This window comes from Lynx canadensis, chromosome C1 (genome assembly GCF_007474595.2).
Source record: "Lynx canadensis isolate LIC74 chromosome C1, mLynCan4.pri.v2, whole genome shotgun sequence".
Taxonomy (NCBI): domain Eukaryota; kingdom Metazoa; phylum Chordata; class Mammalia; order Carnivora; family Felidae; genus Lynx; species Lynx canadensis.
This window is the reverse complement of record NC_044310.1, coordinates 65,022,606-65,042,065: the sequence shown is the minus strand read 5'-3', so window position 1 is coordinate 65,042,065 and position 19,460 is coordinate 65,022,606. Positions and strand designations below refer to the sequence as shown.

The window sequence follows — 19,460 nt, the reverse complement described above, 5'->3', positions numbered from 1 at the left end:
CGCTAATACAGAACCTCCTATTATAGCTTAATACTACTTTCTGTCCAGAATTTTTATATTCATCTCAGTGCCACCCCTTTAACAAACAGGAATGGAGTTGTCTCTTGTTATATTTCTCATGTTTAAGGCTGTATCCAAAACTTATTTTCCTCTGCCACTTACTTTAGTCTTTTCCGTTCCTTATCTCCAGTTTCCCCTTTTTAAAATTATCTCACAGGAGTGCCTGGGTGGCTCAGTAGGTTGGGCATCTGACTTCAGCTCAGGTCATGATCTCAAAGTTCGTGAGATCGAGCCCTTGTCGGGCTCTGTGCTGACAGCTCAGAGCCTGGCGCCTGCTTCGGATTCTGTGTCTCCCTCTCTCTCTGCCCCTCCCCAGCTCATGCTCTGTCTCTCTCTCTCCCTCTGTCAAAAAATAAACATTAAAAAAAATTTTTTTTTAATTATCTCAGGGTACCTGGGTGGCTCAGTCAGTTAAGCATCCAACTCTTGATTTTGGCCCAACTCATGTCCCCAGGGTCATGAGATTGAGCCCCAAGTCAGGGTCCATGCTGGGCAAGGATCCTGCTTGGGATTCTATCCCTCTCCCTCTATCCCTCTCCCCTGCTTGCTCATGCATACTCTCTCTCTCTCTCTCTCTCTCTCAAAAAATAAATGTTTAAAAAAACAAATACATAAAATACTCTCTTTAAGATGGGTGCCTGGCTGGCTCAGTTGGTGACTTGATGTGACTTGACCTTGGGATCATTAGTTAGAGATCCATGTGTGGCAGAGTTTACTTAACATAAGAAAAAAATAAATAATTATCTCTGTAAGAATGGCCTAAGAACTGCATTGATACAAACCAAATTTCTAAAAGCTACAGAGAAGATGTACCTACCAACTTTTAGTTTGGGAGAGATTACTACATTTGCAAATGATTATAGATGGTATTGTACTCATTACAAATTTTCTCAATATAATCTGCAGGTTTTTTCCTTCCCTCTTCCTCCCTTCAACTCTCCTCCTCTCTCTCTCCCCCCAATGATATAATTTCACATATGTTGGATAGCAACTTTTTTACTTGGAAAAATGTTAATTTAATTATATTATTTATCTAAAAGCTCAGATGTGGCCTTGAAGTATTTTGAAAATAACACTGGAGTACATCTTTTATTAATTAATGATGGATACATTTCAATTCTGAGCTCTTTTCTCCCTAAAAAAAAGGCTGTTTTCGTAATTAATCTTTCAAGTTTTCTAGTTAACACCATCAAATTATAGGTTTATATTCTACATGTTCATAAATGACTCACAATATTTCAAATATGCTGAGTTACACAGATTGCAACAAAGAAGTAGGTAAATGCACTTTAACAGAATTTTACCTAGTCTGGGAAATTTAACAATGGCACATCATAGCATATTGGTAGGAAATGTTACTGAGAATAAGGAACAGGGAGTCTCAGAATTCCCTTACAAGTTTGCTTTTTAGCCATAGGCAAGTCCCTTAGCCTCTCTGGGCTTACTTCCTCATCTAGAAAATGTGATCTCTAAAATTCTGTCCAGCTCCAAAATTTTACAAATTTTATGAACTAAAATTATCACAGGAAAAAAAAGAAATGATAAAAAAGTTGAAATATTCAATCCATAAAACTTATCTATTCAAATAAATAGTAAGCTACAATTTAAAAGTAATAAATCACATTTCTTTCTATAATTCTCCATAAAGGGGGATATGAAAGCCAGGTATACAGGCAGGACACTACATTACACATTGTTGGATAAACATTGTTACTAGATTACGGGTAATGTTTAACCTTTGAAATACAAGAATAGAATAGTTACCTCTAAGCCATTTGCCTAGTCCAATCACATGTATTAATTTCATTTTATTCAACGTAACTAGTCAAATGATAGGTGTTTTCTTAAAAATAAACAAGCAAAAGTATTTTCAATTCCTTGCCCCCAAGAAAGGCTATTAATAGGCAGGAGTGATTAACTAAAAGATAAAGGGTCACAAACAGATGCCTTCAGAGGCAGCAAAGCAAATGAATTAAATGTGTGAAGTAGCTTTATAGAACGCAACTAAGATTGGTAGGTCAGTGACAACAGAACAGTGAACGCCTTGCTTATACACACCCTGATTAGAATGCGTGAGCATCTGGTTTTTCTTGCAGGAAAGATAAGCATCTCTATCAATTAGCTTACTGGCATCTACAGTACTTCAAGTATCCAAGTATGTGGCTGCACTTAAAAAGAACACTTTAAAATCAAAAGTACCTTCACAATTTACATCAATAAGAATCCTTTAAAACTCTACTTTTACATTAATTCGACATTCAACAAATAAAAATTGGGCACCAATTACTTGCTAAGGCATTATCAGTATTCTTTTAAGACAAGAAAGATACTGGTATACTGTTTGTATATAGCAGTGAAAATTAATTTTTTTATTAGAGAAGAATAATTCTGTACTTTTAATTTTTTTTTTTTTTTTTAAGAGAGTGAGCAAGTGGGGAGGGACAGAAGGAAAGAGAGAGTGAAAGAATCCCAAGAAGGCTTCACACTCAGCATGGAGCCCAATGCAGGGCTCAGTCCCACAACTCTGGGATCATGACCTGAGCCGAGATTTAGTCAGACACTTAACCAATTGAGCTACCCAGGTGCCCAATAATTCTGTACTTTAAAGAAAAAATACTTTTTAATCCAAAGATTATCCATCTACCTAATCCACAAATCCTTTATTTAGGAGAAAAGGCTTAATCAAGAAAATTGCAATAAATGACAGTAGGTTTAATATAGAAATCATATCCACCACTCTGACTGATGCTTTCAGTTCTCTTTACACCTGTGAGAAAGTTGCTATGATGTTTATACTTCCCTAAGAAGTTTAGGGTTTTTTTGCTTTTGTTTTTGTTCTAGAGAGAGAGAGACTGTGTGTGTGCACAAGTGGGGGCAGAGAGAGAGAGAGAAAGAATCTTAAGCAGGCTTCATGCTCAGTGGGGAGCTCACTCGGGGCTCGATCCCATGACCCTGGGATCATGACCTGAGCTGAAATCAAGAGTCGGGCACTTAATCAACTGAATCACCCAGGCACCCCTTCCCTAAGGAGTTTTAGTTGTTCAGGGAACCAAAGTTATAAAGGAATTATTTATTAATTAGTGGAATAGTAAGTGTGATTAGCTAAATTCTCTGGCATTTTCAACATTTTTTTTTTAAGATTTTATTTTTAGTAATTTCTACACCCAATGTGGGGCTCAAACACACAACCCGGAGATTAAAAGTCACATACTCTACTGACTGAGCTGGTGAGGTTCCATTTGCAACTAAAGCATGTGATGATTTCCAGCAATTCTATTCTTAGATATATACCCAAGAAAATTGAAAAGTTATATACACAAAAACTTGTATAAAAATGTTCATAGCAGCATTATTAACAGCCAAAAAATGGAAATGACCTAAATGCCCATCAGCTAATAAATGGATAAATAAAACGTGGTATCTCCATAGAACAGAACAGAACATTATTTGGCCATAAAAAAGGAATCATCAGAAGTACTGATACATGATGTAACATGGATGTACCTTGAATACGTCATGCTAAGTGAAAGAAGCTACGTGAAAAAAAGCCACATATTCTTTGATCCCATTTATACTAGATGTCCAGAATACACATCTCTAATCCATAGAGACAGAAAGTAGATTTGTGTTTGCCAGACACTAAAGAATAGGAAGTGAGTGCTAATGGATATGGAATTTCTTTTTCAGGTGATGAAAAGTTCTGGACTCAGTGGTTATGTAACCACTTAACTATATACTTTTAAAAAGGTAAGCTTGGGGTGCCTGGGTGGCTCAGTCGGTTGAGCCTCCGACTTCGGCTCAGGTCATGATCTCATGGTTCGTGGTTTCGAGCCCCGCGCCGGGCTCTGTGCTGACAGCTCAGAGCCTGGGGCCTGCTTCCAATTCTGTGTCTCCCTCTCTCTCTGACCCTCCCCCGTTCATGGTCTGTCTGTCTCTGTCTCAAAGATAAATAAACATTAAAAAAAATAAAATAAAAATAAAATAAAATAAAATAAAAAGGTAAGCTTATGGCATGTCAATTATATTGCAGTAAGGCTGTAAAAAGCATGTGTTAATTACAACCTATTTATTGGCTTTCTAAAAGACTCTTAGTCTGCTAAAGAGTGATAGGATCCAGTATAGCTTGTACATATATCAATCATCCTGAAAACTACTTTTGAACCAAAAACTTTGTTTCAAGACATCACTCTTACTCTAGTTAAAAGAAAAAGAAAACAATTTTTTAAACATAAATATATTTAAAAAATTAAAACACCTAAGAAATGCAATCTATGTATATGAAAAAGTAAAATATTTATATGCATAACAAGTAGTAGCAACATCATTCATAAGCAGCAGTTAGTGTTTATTTTCCCCATATTTTGGTTTAACACCATAGTGGTACTTTATTCTTTTTAGGGAAATTGCATAAGGTACATATAGCATATTATCAGTAAGTTATAGAAGACTGTATAATTGGAAAATTAATTCCAAGTAACAATATTTCCTCTAAAAACACATTTATTATTAAACAAATTATTTTAAACTAGTGGACAATAAAATGTGCCTATAATTTATTAAGTCCAAGATATATAGTCAACTTGCATAAAATTACATATGGCATTTTAAAAACAGCCTATTTCTAAAATATCAGTAATTCAGGCAATTGGGATTTCCACAGGAGATAAATTGCCATTAATTTCCTTTTTATGATGAAAATGTCTGCCTTAAGAACATTACAACTATGTTATTAAGAAATGCTACAGCATACTTTAAAAATCAAAATGGTGAAACATATGCATTAGTATATTCTTTTACGGGTACCAGCCCTATAGCAGCATTTCAGATGGAGATTTAAATCTAGTCAACCACATTTCCAAATGACTTGGGCTTTAATTTTCTAGAAATACATATCACATGTGTAGTTTAGTTAAGAATTTAAATTTCCATTATAAATGAGAACCTATCATACTGATAATGTAAAGATAAAAGAAATAAAGTACTTTAGGATAGGCTAGTACTTTATTAGAAATATATCCACTAACTCCACAAACAAATTTTACATGAAGCAAAATACTAAAAATTTCTGATTTGGGAGAAATGAAATAAAATACAGTGAATAGGTTTTCTCTTCATCTCTAACTGTAAAAATCCCTTTTGCCTATTTATTTGACCCGTCTCTATTCATGCAATTTAATGAATCCTCAAAATAATTTACACATCTTTATACAGAATTCACATCTACATCAGTAAACTGCCAGTCCTTTTATATTTTCAGTGCCTTATCAAAATATGCGTAACAAAGTTTTTCATTCTATGAGGCAGGAAGATGTTTCCTAAGTATTTCTTTGGATGATGAGGATATAGTATCTGGGAAGGACACCTCAAATTCTATTAGAAGGTCACCACGCTGGTCAGGATTTTTTGGAAATGGCAGCCCATATCCAATTATTCTTCTCCTCATTCCAGGTTTCACAATATCATTTATTGACATAGGTATGGTTCTTCCATCCATTGTTGGCACGTTAATTGAGCAGCCACACAATGCCTAAAATAGACCAAATAAAATGAACAAACTCCAAAACTTAAAAAACTCAACAAAAATATAACCAAGTATGAAGAATGAAACCACTAAGGTAAAACATTAACCTCTAAAAGAATATCAATAATTGTAAGACTTTTTCCCTGTTAACAAATCTCTTTAGGACATGCATGATCAGACATATTATAAAAGAAGGAAAGGAGAAGGGGAAGGAAGGAAAAGGAAAGAGAAGTAAAGGATGTCTTCCACTATGCCCTGAAATGAAATGGAATGTTTGAGGCTGCCATTACAACATTCAAAATGCAGGGATGGAAATGGACAAGAAAAGAGGGAGAAATTTAGGAAAAAAATAGAATAAGAGTAAGTACCTACTTCTCTGGAAGGAAAAATATTAGGATAAGAAATACATTTATTGGTTTAGTCAACAAATGTTTACTGAGTGCGTACTATATGCCACACATTCCTGCTAGATGCTGAGCTAAGGGACCATGAACAGGGACCCCACCTCAGGGAATGCACAAGGAACTCAGAAGCAAACCAGTAATAACAATACAGTATATATAACATTGGCACAGAGGTGCAGAAGTCTTTTGTGAGACAAAGGGCACCCATCATACCCCCTTATCTTCTGACAGTACAGAATGAGCTAAGCTTTGGACCGTTAGCAAGTATTGAAGCAGAGCGAGGAACAACAGTGTTCCATAGACTAGAGCTCAGACAATGACATAGATGTATATAAGATAATAATAGAGCAAATTTAGGGAAATGTATATACATTTATGGGTAGAAACAGAGGGAGACAAAATCCCAAGCAGGCTCCACGCTGTTAGCTTAAACTCACAAACCATTAGATCATGACCTAAGCTGAAATGATGTCAGACGCTTAACTGACTGAGACACCCAGGCACCCCTAAAATGACCTTTCATTTTAAGCTAAATAGTTTGGACTTTATGGTAGATGCTATGTGGAATTATTTAAGAATTTTAAGCAGGGAAGTGACATGGCCATATATGCAGGATTATAATGCAATTTGAAAAACAGTATCTAAAAACAGAACAAATAAGAACTTATAAAGCAGTACCTTTAACAATTATTTTAAATTAGTATCTTTTTGTTATATAAGTATTACTCCAAATTAACAATTTTGGGGAAAACCTTATACATGGACTAAGGTGATAAAATTCCAATGTATATCTCATAAACCATATCTATAAAAACTGAGTAGAGTTAACCCAATATTAGGTTTCATAGTACGTAACCCAGTTAGCACTTAAAGTTGGCATTTAAATTGCTAGTACAGGTAACTAAACTTAGAAAATATAATCCTACCCATGAGAGAGGCATTATAGGCGTGCCTGGGTGGCTGTCGGTTGAGCATCTGACTTTGGCTCAGGGCATGATCTCATGGTTTGTGGGTTTCAGCCCTGCATTGGGCTCTCTGCTGTCAGCACAGAGCCCACTTCAGATCTTCTGTTCCCCTCTCTCTCTGCCCCTCCTCCACTCACACGCACGCGCACGCACACGCGCGCGCGCGCGCTCTCTCTCTCTCTCTCCCCCTCAAATAAACAAACATTAAAAAAAAAAAAAGAGGTATTATAGTACTACCTCTGGGGGTTCTTATGAGAATTTAAATAACATACTAAACATTTAATAAATATTAGCTATTGTTTAGATAAATTCCCTAAGATCAGATGCATAATTCTGTCTGGTTTCAGAATCCCTGGTGCTACTAACTTACCTCTCGTAAAGTAATTTTAGCAGTGTAAATTATATTTGATCCATCCCTTTTGAATTTTGGGTGATCTTTATCTTTAATGATAAAAACAATGTCTGCTGGGATACTAGTTGGCGTTTCATCTCCTTCCCTTGGAAAAGTAATTTTGGTGCCTTCTTTCCACCCTTTCTTAATCTCGATGGTGAGAATTTTGTCCTCAGATCTATAACTCCTTCCATCAGGATTTAACCTTTTTCGAGAAATCTTCATCCGTTTGGTACAACCACTATATATTTCTTCAAGTGATACTCTAAGTTCATGAATAACTGGAGGATCTTGTTTAATGCGGGATGGTCCCACAGAATTCCTGTCTCTCGGATATCCATTCATGCTGAATCCAAAGGCAGTAAAAGGATCTCCATCTACTTCCATTTCATCAGAATCTCTACCACCAGGCATCCGTCTTCCAAAGAAAATTTCAAAGGGATTGGAACCTCCAAAGAATGCTGCAAATGTGGCATGAGGGTCACCGTGAAAGGTGTACCGGAAGGTACCTCCTTGTCCATCAGTACCTCCTGCTCCTCCTTTCAACCCTAAATGAACAAATAAACATGATTAGAAAAAAGCTTGCAACTCTCGAAAGTTAAACTTTCAAAGTTGTATCCCTAATAAGATTTTGGCAACCTTAGGTTATAATTTATTAAGATTGGCCAGAAATGCCATTGTAACTAAATACAGAACAGTTACCTAACTTTTGATCATTCCATCCTAAGTTAAATGTTTAGCTTTCAAATTCTTCCTCCACATCCCCATCTTTAGTGATAATTTATTCCTGAATCTTTGTTCTATACATAAATAAGAAAATAAAGTCAGGAACCTCTTGTTTCATAAACCACTGGTTTGATAACCTGACGTATGCAAGTTTTCAAAAGACGACAATTGAAAGGTCTTTGGTAATAGATGCAAAATGCATAACTTAAATCTTTAAGTATCATTATAGAGCATAATCAATAATATAAAAGACCATATTCATACTAACTAGCTTCATTTTAGATCATCTTTTACTTTAAGAATTAAAATAGAACTCTTTCTGTGGCAGAAAGGGGAAAAAATTTTATTAGGACACATTATGAAAAATGTTTCTTTAAACTGTTACCCTATTCTAGCTAACAAAATTGTTTAGGCATATTGTGTGATAGCATTAATTTCAACACTATGTAGAAAGAAGACTAACATCAAGAGTCTTGGATTGGTTATTTCTGTCTGTTGTGCACAACTTGCTTCAGACTCTGAGATAGTGACCTTTTGACCCTGTTCTTTAAGACTCAACTAAGTAATATGTAGTTCACAAACAATTATACTTTTGAGGCTGCATTTTCTGCTATATACTAAAGACAGTTTCTGTTAAAGACCCATCAAACATTAGTATAGTGGTCTTTTAAAGGATCAATACTGACAAGGATTTATATCATATAATAGTAGCAAAGTTTCTGAATGAGCCTTACTGGCATTCCTGACCAAGGAAACAAGGAGGAATAGAATCTAAAAATTTTAAACTGTGATAAATTCAAGAGATTAAGAGATTCCAATATCTTCAAACAGTGAGTAATTTGAGGGCAGGAAATACATTCTATTCATTTTTGCATTGCTCACATATACAGGGCTGAAAATGATGGCGCTCATGTTTATTGACTAGAGAATAAACTAATTCTTAAAGTGTGTTTAAACTTTGAAAGGGATCTTGAATGTCAGGATAGAGAAGAGGCAAAAGCTATATGAAGTATAATCACACATACACATACATGAGAGATTTAATAATAAAAAATTATACTGGAATCACTAAGCATGCTTTCAAAGAGATTTAGTTTTGCATGTTTTATTCTATTTGGCTTCTTCCATTAAAAAGTATACATATAGTATGGAAGTATTGAATCACTGTATTGTACACCCAAATCTAATATAACAGTGTATGTTAACTGGAATAAAAATTAAAATTTCAAAACAAACATATATATATATTCTTTTTCATCCAACAGTCTCAACTGATGTTTAAATTTTTACCTTCATCCATGAATAAAAATCTGGAGAGACTAAGAAAAATTTAATAATCTGAAAAACTGTTAAAATATGTATTGAATGATACATCCAAATAGCAGTTAGGATGTTCCTTTCAGAAAGAGAATGACAAGTATAAGCAGGACAAGGAGTTTTAACATGCAGCTCACACAAAACTTCTTTTTATAATTTTTAGTGGTACAGTTTTAACTCCAAATGTTAAAAAAAAAGATAGTGACAGAGTTTTATAAATGACAAGTTATGTATATAGCTCAAGGTCATGACCAATGTGACTGAACCAATGCTTAAATTACTTCAATCATTTCATCTTTTCCCACAAATATAATAGAGTATAATAGTTTAAGAACGAGTTGAGTACATTAGCTTGCCCAATCTAACTCTCTACAAGACAAAATCTAAATATTTTGGACTCATAATAAATTCATGAAAAGAAAGAACAACATTTTAAGTTATTACACCATGGGTTTGGCTTTTCCTTAAAACCTCTTCTCTTCTCTGCCAAAAATGGTAACTCAGTCAGGATTACAGAGGCTCTGAGAAGATTCACACAGTCTGAAGTGACATTTATCAAAGTTGACAATGGAGCTTTGAGGTTTTCCTTGACACTAAACAGTCAAGTACATACATCGCTCAGATTAAGTACAAGGCTACTACAATGACTGAGAAAATCATACCAATATTCATAACAATATAACATGAATTATTATGTAAGTATCACTTGATTGCCTAGCACCTGAATGATAACAGGCATGTTAACAACTATACAGTCAACTCTTTATTACATACATTTTGAGTGCTCATGGAAAATTTTAATATTCAACTGGATTCCCTCTGTTCTCCAAAATATTTTCTAGACACCATCATCACTTTTCATGATAAGGAATATACTCTGGAATCAACATTTGCCCATGCTGTGTAGCAAGACTGCTATTATTTAAAAACAAACCAACCAATTTGCAATCCAAAAACAAGTATGTGTTTGGTATACTCTCCATAACAATAATTTCCACTAGTTAGTTGAAAGTTTGTCAAAAGAAGCAGCACTGGAGAAGAATTAGGATTTCAAAGAAAAAAATTACAGGACTTTAACAACTCTTACTTTAAGGAGATTTGATATGTAAAAATCTAGATTTATAGCAAGACTTACAAAGTTACTAGAATAATGAGATCCTTTAAGTAGTCTTGACTCAAAAATTCAACTTATTTTTAAAAATACATAGCAAATAAAGAGATTCAGTTGATTACATAAAGAAGGAACAAGTGAGTATAAAGATTAATATACTAAACACAAGTTTGATCATTATAAATACTACCTTTGAGTAGTTAAAGAAAGTTACTCAATAAACTACATACCAAAAAAAGGCATAAAGGAAAAGAAATCTAGGATCTAGGGTTACAGATCTAGGATGCTGTAAGGAGGCATTACTGAAAGTCTTTTTTTTTTTTAAAGCACTTTTATACAAACTTCTGTTGAAATCCATTGAACCACAAACCTAAAACCTTCTAGGAGATACAGGTTCAAAATCCAATTTTAAATTTCTGTAGTTGTGGGTGTTTTTTGTTTTTAAAATGATTCAACTATGGAGAACATTTCTCTATTTTTAAAAATAGCTTTATTTATTACATACTATAAAATTAACCCATTGCAAATATATAAATCAGTGATTTTAGTAAAGTTGTAGAGTTGTGCAGCCATCATCACAATCCAGGTATAGATCATTTCCATCAACCTAACCAGTTCTCTACTTTCTATTTGTAGCTGATCCCTGCTCCCACTTCTAGCACTAGGCAACCCATTGATACACTTGCTTTCTCTATAAATGCGCCTCTTCCATGCATTTCAATAAATGGAATCATAGCATATGTAGCCTCTGACATCTGACTTCTTTTATCTAGCATAGTTTTTGAGGTTCATCCATGTTATAGCATGTTTCATTAAATCAATCTTTTTAATGCTAAGTAGTATACCAGTGTGTCTGTGTGTATGTACACACATACATATATATCACATTTTGTTTATCCATCCAGTTAATGATAGTACTTTTAAATTGTTCCCAGTTTGGGGCCATTACAACTAATGCTGCTATGAACATTCATGTACATATCGTTTTTGTGGACCTATGTTTTCATTTCTCTTTTACAGATTCCTACGAGCAGAACTGCTGGGTCATATGGTAAATTTAAAACATCTTTAGTTTTGCCCAAAAATTTTAAAACACAGCATTTAAAACTGTGGATATTAGAGATTTTCAAAACATGAATAAACTGGATCACTGGTTCTCTTAGTCTCTAAATATATAAATTTAGCATGTTCAACTCATATACTTCTCAGTTCATGGTTCCTGTTCCCACTGTCCTAGGCCTTGACAGCGAGTGTAATAACTGGGGGAAACAAGTATATCATATAAATTACTAACAGTTCCAGAGTCCTAACATTCAGTGTTTTGTTACTACTGGAGAAACACATAGAGCTATGGAACCAGGCCTGCAGATACAAACTGACCAATGAAAGGCAAAGAGAAAAAATGTTTTCCCACATTTAAACAGTATACCTACAAGCGATTTTTTCAAAGAATAAATGAGCTATTCTGAATAAAGAGCAAATAAATATAATGCTTTTCTGTAAAGGAAGAATACTTTTGAAAAAATAATCAAATAACTTTCATTTAACTGTATTTTCAAATAACTCCTAACTAGAGAATGGTATTTCTGAATATATTTCAATGCTTTAAAAAATTTATTCTCCCCTCTCTATTACCTTTATTGTTTATGGCAATTATCTGAATCAAGAACAAAAAAAGATTCAGGGTACAGAGATGATACTGCTTTTGTTCTTTAAAAATTCACTCACTGTGATGATGAGCAGTAAAAATCAAACTAGAGAAAAACTACTGAAGAGAAACACTATTAAGAGGTAATATTAAGCCAAGAAAAATGTCTCATTGGATGACTTGAAAATTCTGGAGATAAATATCCTTAGTATACACTGAATTCTATGGCTTCGTCATAAACAAACTTGAGCCATAAGGGAGATGTGGGTTAAGCAGTGGATATCTGCTTTTTCTTGGGAATGTATAGTGTTGCTTCACGTTTGTGAATTCCTTTACAAAATCACAAATAATTTCTTCAGAAAGAGTATATTATAAGTATCTCACAATCCTGCTTAGCTTTTGAGATGAACCAAATCGTATTTTGATTAGTATGGCCATAAGGAATAAGCAGAAATGAACTGGCCATTATTTGCCTTATTCAATATTAATCTTGTAAGAGCCTGACACTGCAGGTCCTCATCACCAACAATAGAAACTGCAATTTAAGGCAACTCAGATCAAAAAGAAAAACAAAACAAAACAAAAAGGAAAAAGTTTCTACACAATCACGCTGCTTATATAAATTTTTTTTTTTTTTTAATGAGTTAGTGCTTCACTGTATTTTAGGGTATAGTTCTAATTAGGAAAATTTTACGTTAAATGCAATAAAGGAGACAAAGAAATAACAAAAAAGTTTTCATAACTACAATGATTTAAAAGAGAACATTTTGAGAGGAAAAAAAATAATGAAATAACTTGGTCCTGATTTGAAATGTTAAAAATCCCAGAACCTATAGGAATTAAAGTGTTTTTGTTGTTGCTGTTAATTAGCAATTTAAAATAGTCTTCATAGCTACATTTATATGGAGATGATGGATAAATTTAATTTAAAATCCAGAATGATAAAAGGATAATCTTAAATAACCCCTGTTTACTGTATTCAACTAGTTTCTGATCTCACAGTGCAAGAAACAAAAGTATGGCAGGGAGAGGAAAGGGAAGTTGTCACACTTTCCTCAATACCTAGATAGTAAAATTTCAAAAGAAATAATGTTACCTAAAAGTAAATCAATAATTGTTCTAACTAGGTGGCCATTTTAGGTCAAAAATTGTATTTCTGAGATCTCAGTTTCTTGGCACACACTTACTGTTTACAATTAAGCTAAAAACTTGTTCTGGTATTTTATGACATCAGGAAAATTCTTTCCTCTCCAGGCGGAATGCCAAAAACAACTACAGCTGAATGCCTGGGCCTTCTGCTTCTCAGGGAGACGATTCTGTCTTGTTCCATCTAAACTAAATTGCTATCAGAAAGGCAAAAAACTTCTCTCGTTTTTGCAAATAAAATATAAACTACCCAGAATGTGAACTGCCAATGTTAAAATTTTAAATGACTGAAGGATCTTTATTGGTTCTGGCAGAAAATTCATTAGAAAACAAAACAGGTTGCATAAGACTTTGACACAATTCATTAATGGGCAAGGGAATTTAAGGTTTCTTTTCAAATATACAATGTTAACATAAATCTACTGGTAGAATATATATATTACAAAATGCCAAAAAAAGGGCAAGCAAATACATTTCATTCACAGCTATGTAATAATATTTACTCATATGATCAAAGATGAAATCTTGCTTTTATCTATTTGTCTTTCTACTTTGATGCCTGATAATTTAATTATGACCAGAAAGCTGAAAGCGGGGGAGAAAGAGAGACAGAGCTGGAGAGACTTAAAGATATACACAGAATACTTACCTTCCTCCCCAAACTGATCATATATTTCTCTCTTTTTAGGATCACTCAATACTTCATAAGCTTCTGCGACCTCTTTAAATTTTTCCTCTGCTTGAGGAGATTTGTTCTTGTCCGGATGAAATTTGAGTGCTTGTTTTCGGTAAGCTTTTTTAATATCTTCATCTGAAGCTCCTTTTTCAATTCCCAAAATGTAATAATAGTCTTTCCCCATTTCGAATGCCTTGAAATGAACTTAGATTTCCCTTTGTGAAAGAAAACAGCGTCCCCAGTCTTAGCAATACAATGATTCCAAGAAAAATAAACCAAGCTGGGTATTTTAAAAGTTAAAGCAAATCAGCAATTCAGCTTCGCTGTCTTAAGGCAGCAAGCAAGCAGCGTCTCTATTTAATTCCTTCCCCAAAGGCTTACTTACAGATAAATATACACTACACAGGAGACAGCCTCCTTCTAGATCCTCCCATTTTCACTACGTGTCTCTGTACTTTCTAGAACAGCAAATGCTACAGGACGTCACTTCCCCAGCTGCCTCTAGTCAAAGTACAGAGCTAGGTTTTCTCCTCCTCCACGATTAACTATTCATTTTCCTTCTGGCTCTACCATTTTTATTTCCTTTTTAAGAAGCTAAGTGGATTAAGAACCCAATATTTCAGCACAGAATATCATAACTACGTATTTATTTACTCTATTGTAGGAGAAAAAAACCAAAATAATTATAGCCAATAGGCATCCTATGTTAAAATAAATTAAAAGGCATTATACAAATTTAAAGGTACCCTTGAACTGATTTTAGGTATTTTAATTTCAATTTCAAGTTATCCAAATATAAGATACACAATGCTAAAATATGGTTTGTTTAAATTAAAATTTTCAGATAATTTGTGTCATTTTCAGAATTCCTGGGGTCTATCAATCAGAAATGCCAGGAGGTCAACATACCAATTTCACATTGTAAAAGGATATCATAAACATCAAAAGCAGTCAAGGACTTAAAATTATCTTAGTGGTTTTAACTAGTTTTCTGTAATATACAAGAGTTAATAGTTCTGGCAAACTAAGTATTTGTGAAAGCTTCTTATCTGATTTTAGCTACTTTAGCAAAAACAGAATGAGATCCCACTCCCCCCACCTCTGTCTCCGCCCAACTCTTAGGGTCACTATTTAAAGAATTTTTGTGCTGCAGGAAAGATAGAAGAAAAGTATCAGGTTACAGACAGTAAATACTCATGTTTCTTATAAGACCTTAACTGGATCATCTTGAAATCTGGATATGCTATTTACAGGGCAGCGATATGAGAAATATTTTTGCTTTTAAAAACACATTTCCCTAATTATAATTATCAATACTCATTGCTGAAGGTTTTGGAAAACACAGAAAGAAAAAAGAATAAAATAAAAACCTCCCTATCATACCACTTTAGGTAATTCCTGCTAAGTGTATTTCCTTGTAGTCATTTTTTCCTATAAATATTTATATTATATTTATATTTATGATATTTATAGTTTTGTATTTGTTTTTTTGTTAACAAAGTTTATGTCATATCATTTACATACCCTTTTGATATCTGCTTTTTTGTATGTATTTCGTATATTTATGAGAAATATTTTCAATCTATATTACTCATCTTTTATCTCCTATTGTTTTGTCATCTTTTCAAAGATGTTCCCATTTCTAATATAATGGAAAGATGGATTAATAAGAAAATGTCAAAAGAACTGCACACAGCCCTATAGATACCTTAAATCTGTAAACTTGGAAGAAAACAAAGAACATTTAAAGGAAAAGTAAATGTACATATATGTTTAAAGTATAGTGAAAAGGTAACAATCACATGTTAACCTTTAAAGATATGGGAACACCTACTCTATATGCCAAGCAGTTTTACATTAATGATTCAGCAATTCTTTCAGAATATTCATCTTTTTACTTTGACAGCTAGGATTTCCTGTTTTCCAAAACTCTCTCCTTTAAAAATACTTTGGTGTTAGAAACGAATAGCATCTTTCTAGCTTATTTACAGATTACAAAGATTTGTCAGCCATTCAAGCAAATTTTTTAGTTCCATCAAGGAATACTCAATGTCAAAAGGTTAACATTCAAATCCAAAAACCTTAGGGGAAAATGCTAATATCCAAAGTCAACTTAAAACTCCTACTTAAAAAAAATTGCAAGCTGAAGTCCTGTAGAAGTACAGCATCTACAGTAGGAGTAAAAATATAATAAAAATCACCTTTTCTAGAATTAATTTCCAAAAGAATTCCTTTAAAATACTCATTACCAAAGGAACACTGACATTACTATCTGTGAAAAGCCTGAATTGTTCTGGTAGGTAATGCTGGGAGGAAAGAAAAAATAGATTCTTATCTGATTTAATCATTTTCAGATAGCTAGAAATATTACCAGGACTTGGCATATTAAATGACTTTAGAACCCGAGACTAGATTTTTCACATTTCGGAGAAATGCATTACCTATTAACAAATGGAAACAAATCTGACTTTCTACATGTAGAGAAGGATGATAAAGGATTTTTATATTTCTTCAAATATCATACACACAAAAAAGAAGCATAGTGGTAAACCTGAAAAGCAAGAATTCATCTCAACTGTGAAATTTCAAGTTATTAAATAAGCAGTTATAATTTGAAGATTTTAAATAATAAAACAATCTAGCTAGGTTTTGGTAAAATGAGTACTGTAAATAATTCTTTCAAACATTTGGGAACAATGCCAACAGACACATGAAAAGATGTTTGGCATCACTAATCATCAGGGAAATGCAAATCAAAATCACAGTGAGATATTACCTCACACCAGTCAGAATGGATAGTATCAAAAAGACAAAAAATAACAAATGTTGGTGAGGATGTGAAGAAAAGAGAACCCTCATGCACTGTTAGTGGAAACGTACATTGGAGCAACCATTGTAGAAAAGACTGTGGAGCTTCCTCAAAAATTTAAAAATAGAAATACCACAGGATCCAGTAATTCCACTACTGGGTATTTTACCCCAAGGAAACAGAAACACTAATTAAAAAAGATATATGCACCCACACATTCACAACAGCATTATTTACAATAGCCGAGACATGAAAGCAACCTAAGTGTCCATTCATGGATGAATGGATAAAGATATTATATACGGGTATGAATAAGTCACAGGGATGAAAGGTATAGCATAGGGAATATAGTCAATGGTATTGTAATAGCATTGTATGGTGACAGATGGTAGCTACACTTGTGGTGAGCACAGCATAACCAATAGAGTTGCTGAATCACTGTGTTATACACTTGAAACTAATGTAATATTGTGTGTTCAACTATACTGCAATAAAGAAGATAAATATGGCAGCATCAGTGGGCAGTTGAGGGGTCAAGGCCAACTCATACCCATAGCCAGGTGAGCCTATTTCTCCATTGCTTCAATGTCAAGTGAGCAGAAAAAAGCACCATGGAGCCTAGGAAATTAGGTAGGCCCAGAGGGGGGAAAAAAAAACAGTACACTCAGGCTACTGAGGAAAAACATCCCTTTTTTTTTAAGAGCTAAAATCCACTATATTTTTTTTTAAAGAATGAGAAACACTCATAACAGGAAAGTTATTCCTGAAATGTATAACTCTATACTACTCTCCTAGGATTCTCTCTCAGAACCCTTGGAAGGAGCGTGGCCCTACCCACATCTTGGTTTAGCTGCCAAAAATGTAAGAATAAATTTTTGTTGTTTTAAGATGTTTATCTTGTGACAATTTGTTTTAGCAGCCCTAGGAAACTAAAACAGCGAGAAATACAAAAAAGTATGTATGATGTAAATGGACAGTTCAAAATTGGTAACAATAAACACCCATTTATCCATTAAAAAAATAAATAATAAATATAATTTTAAAAATCATTTGGGAACAAGTATTAACAATTTAAAGGGCACCTGGGTGGCTCAGTCGGTTAAGCTTCTGACTTTGGTTCAGGTCATGATCTCATGGTTCAAGAGTTTGAGCCCCACGTCGGGCTCTGTGCTGACAGCTCAGACCCTGGAGCCTGCTTCGGCTTCTGTGTCTCCTCTGTCTCTGCCATCCCTCCCCCCTTCATGCTCTCTCTCTTTCTTTCTCTCTCTCTCTCTCTCCCTCCCTCTCAAAAATAAACAAACATTAAAAAAATAAAAAAAAATTTTTTAATCCCTATAAATACCATAACCTGGAAATTTGTCCTTAAAAATAATTCACAGAAAAAAAACTATGACATACCAATAAACTCACTGCACTAGATGTAATAGGTTAATAGATTAATATAGTCATTAAACTGCATAGTATTTTAGAGAAATTTTACTCGTTACATTTACTTTTTTCAGACTGAGCTATCTCCTCTACCACTTAGGAGTTAAAAATCCATTACACAATCACTTTACATTAAAATTTTTTCATCTAAGTTTTATTTCATCTATGAGATTAGGGTGTTTTGTTTGTATGATTTTTTTAATCAGGGTGGGTGACCAATTGTCATCCCTGTAAATAATGATCATGACAAAAATAGAGTATGTAAGGGAAAAAGTAGGGGCAGCCTTTAGGGATAATGGAGCTGAGATGTGAACAAGGTTCTTTTACTATTTTTTATTTATTTATTTATTTGTTTGTTTATTTATTTATTTATTTATTTATTTATTAACGTTTATTCATTTTAGAGACAGAGAGAGACAGAGCATGAATGGGGGAAGGTCAGAGAGAGAGAGGGAGACACAGAATCTGAAACAGGCTCCAGGCTCTGAGCTGTCAGCACAGAGCCTGACGCGGGGCTCAAACTCACGGACCGCGAGATCACGACCTCAGCCGAAGTCGGTCACCCAACCGACTGAGCCACCCAGGCGCCCCACTATTTTTTAAAGTAAAAATAAAAACAGGGGCACCTGGGTGGCTCAGTCGGTTGAGCATCCGACTTCGGCTCAGGTCATGATCTCACAGCTTGTGAGTTTGAGCCCCGCATCGGGCTCTGTGCTGACAGCTCAGAGACTAGAGCCTGCTTCGGATTCTGTCTCCCTCTCTCTCTGTCCCTAACCCACTCGCATTCTGTCTCTGTCTCCCTCAAAAATAAAGAAACATTAAAAAAAATAAATAATAAAAATAAAAATAAAAACACAGCCAAAAAACTACATGTCTATTTGAAATACTGTTTAAAAATCACATAGATCCTTGCTTATTTGATTTTATACATATATATATGTGTATGGCAGAAAGTTGGGTAACAAGAACCAGAGTTAATAAAACATACACTTTTTTCCCTTAAATTTCTTTAAGGCTACTATATTTTTAATAAAGATATAAAATTAGTATATGTATTTTAAAATTTTTACTAATCAAACATTAATGTGATTATTCCATGAAAACACAATTCTCTTCCATTTATTAAAAGAAAATTACAGGGGCACCTGGCTGGCTCATTTGATAAAACTTGTAACTCTTGATCTTGGGATCATGAGTTCAAGCCCCATATTGGGTATAGAGCTTACTTTAAAAATAAACAAGTAAGTAAATTAATTAA

General features: G+C 33.9%; 1 protein-coding gene across 5 annotated transcripts in view; it reads right to left on the bottom strand.

Moving 5' to 3' along the window:
• Window positions 1-4,111: 4,111 nt before the first annotated feature.
• DNAJB4 (DnaJ heat shock protein family (Hsp40) member B4) overlaps window positions 4,112-19,460 on the bottom strand; it is a 48,686-nt gene continuing 33,337 nt past the window's right edge. For 2 of the 5 annotated variants that reach the window (XM_030327101.1, XM_030327100.1), the window contains exons 2-4: window positions 13,939-14,180; window positions 7,321-7,889; window positions 4,112-5,587 (exon numbers count right to left, since the gene is read on the bottom strand). In XM_030327101.1, the coding sequence (XP_030182961.1) occupies window positions 5,354-5,587; window positions 7,321-7,889; window positions 13,939-14,149 (1,014 nt within the window). In that variant the 5' untranslated portion in view covers window positions 14,150-14,180 and the 3' untranslated portion in view covers window positions 4,112-5,353. Of the gene's footprint in view, window positions 5,588-7,320; window positions 7,890-13,938; window positions 15,441-19,460 lie in introns of those variants that run through there. The other 3 variants (XM_030327099.1, XM_030327103.1, XM_030327104.1) reach the window with 3 other exon arrangements.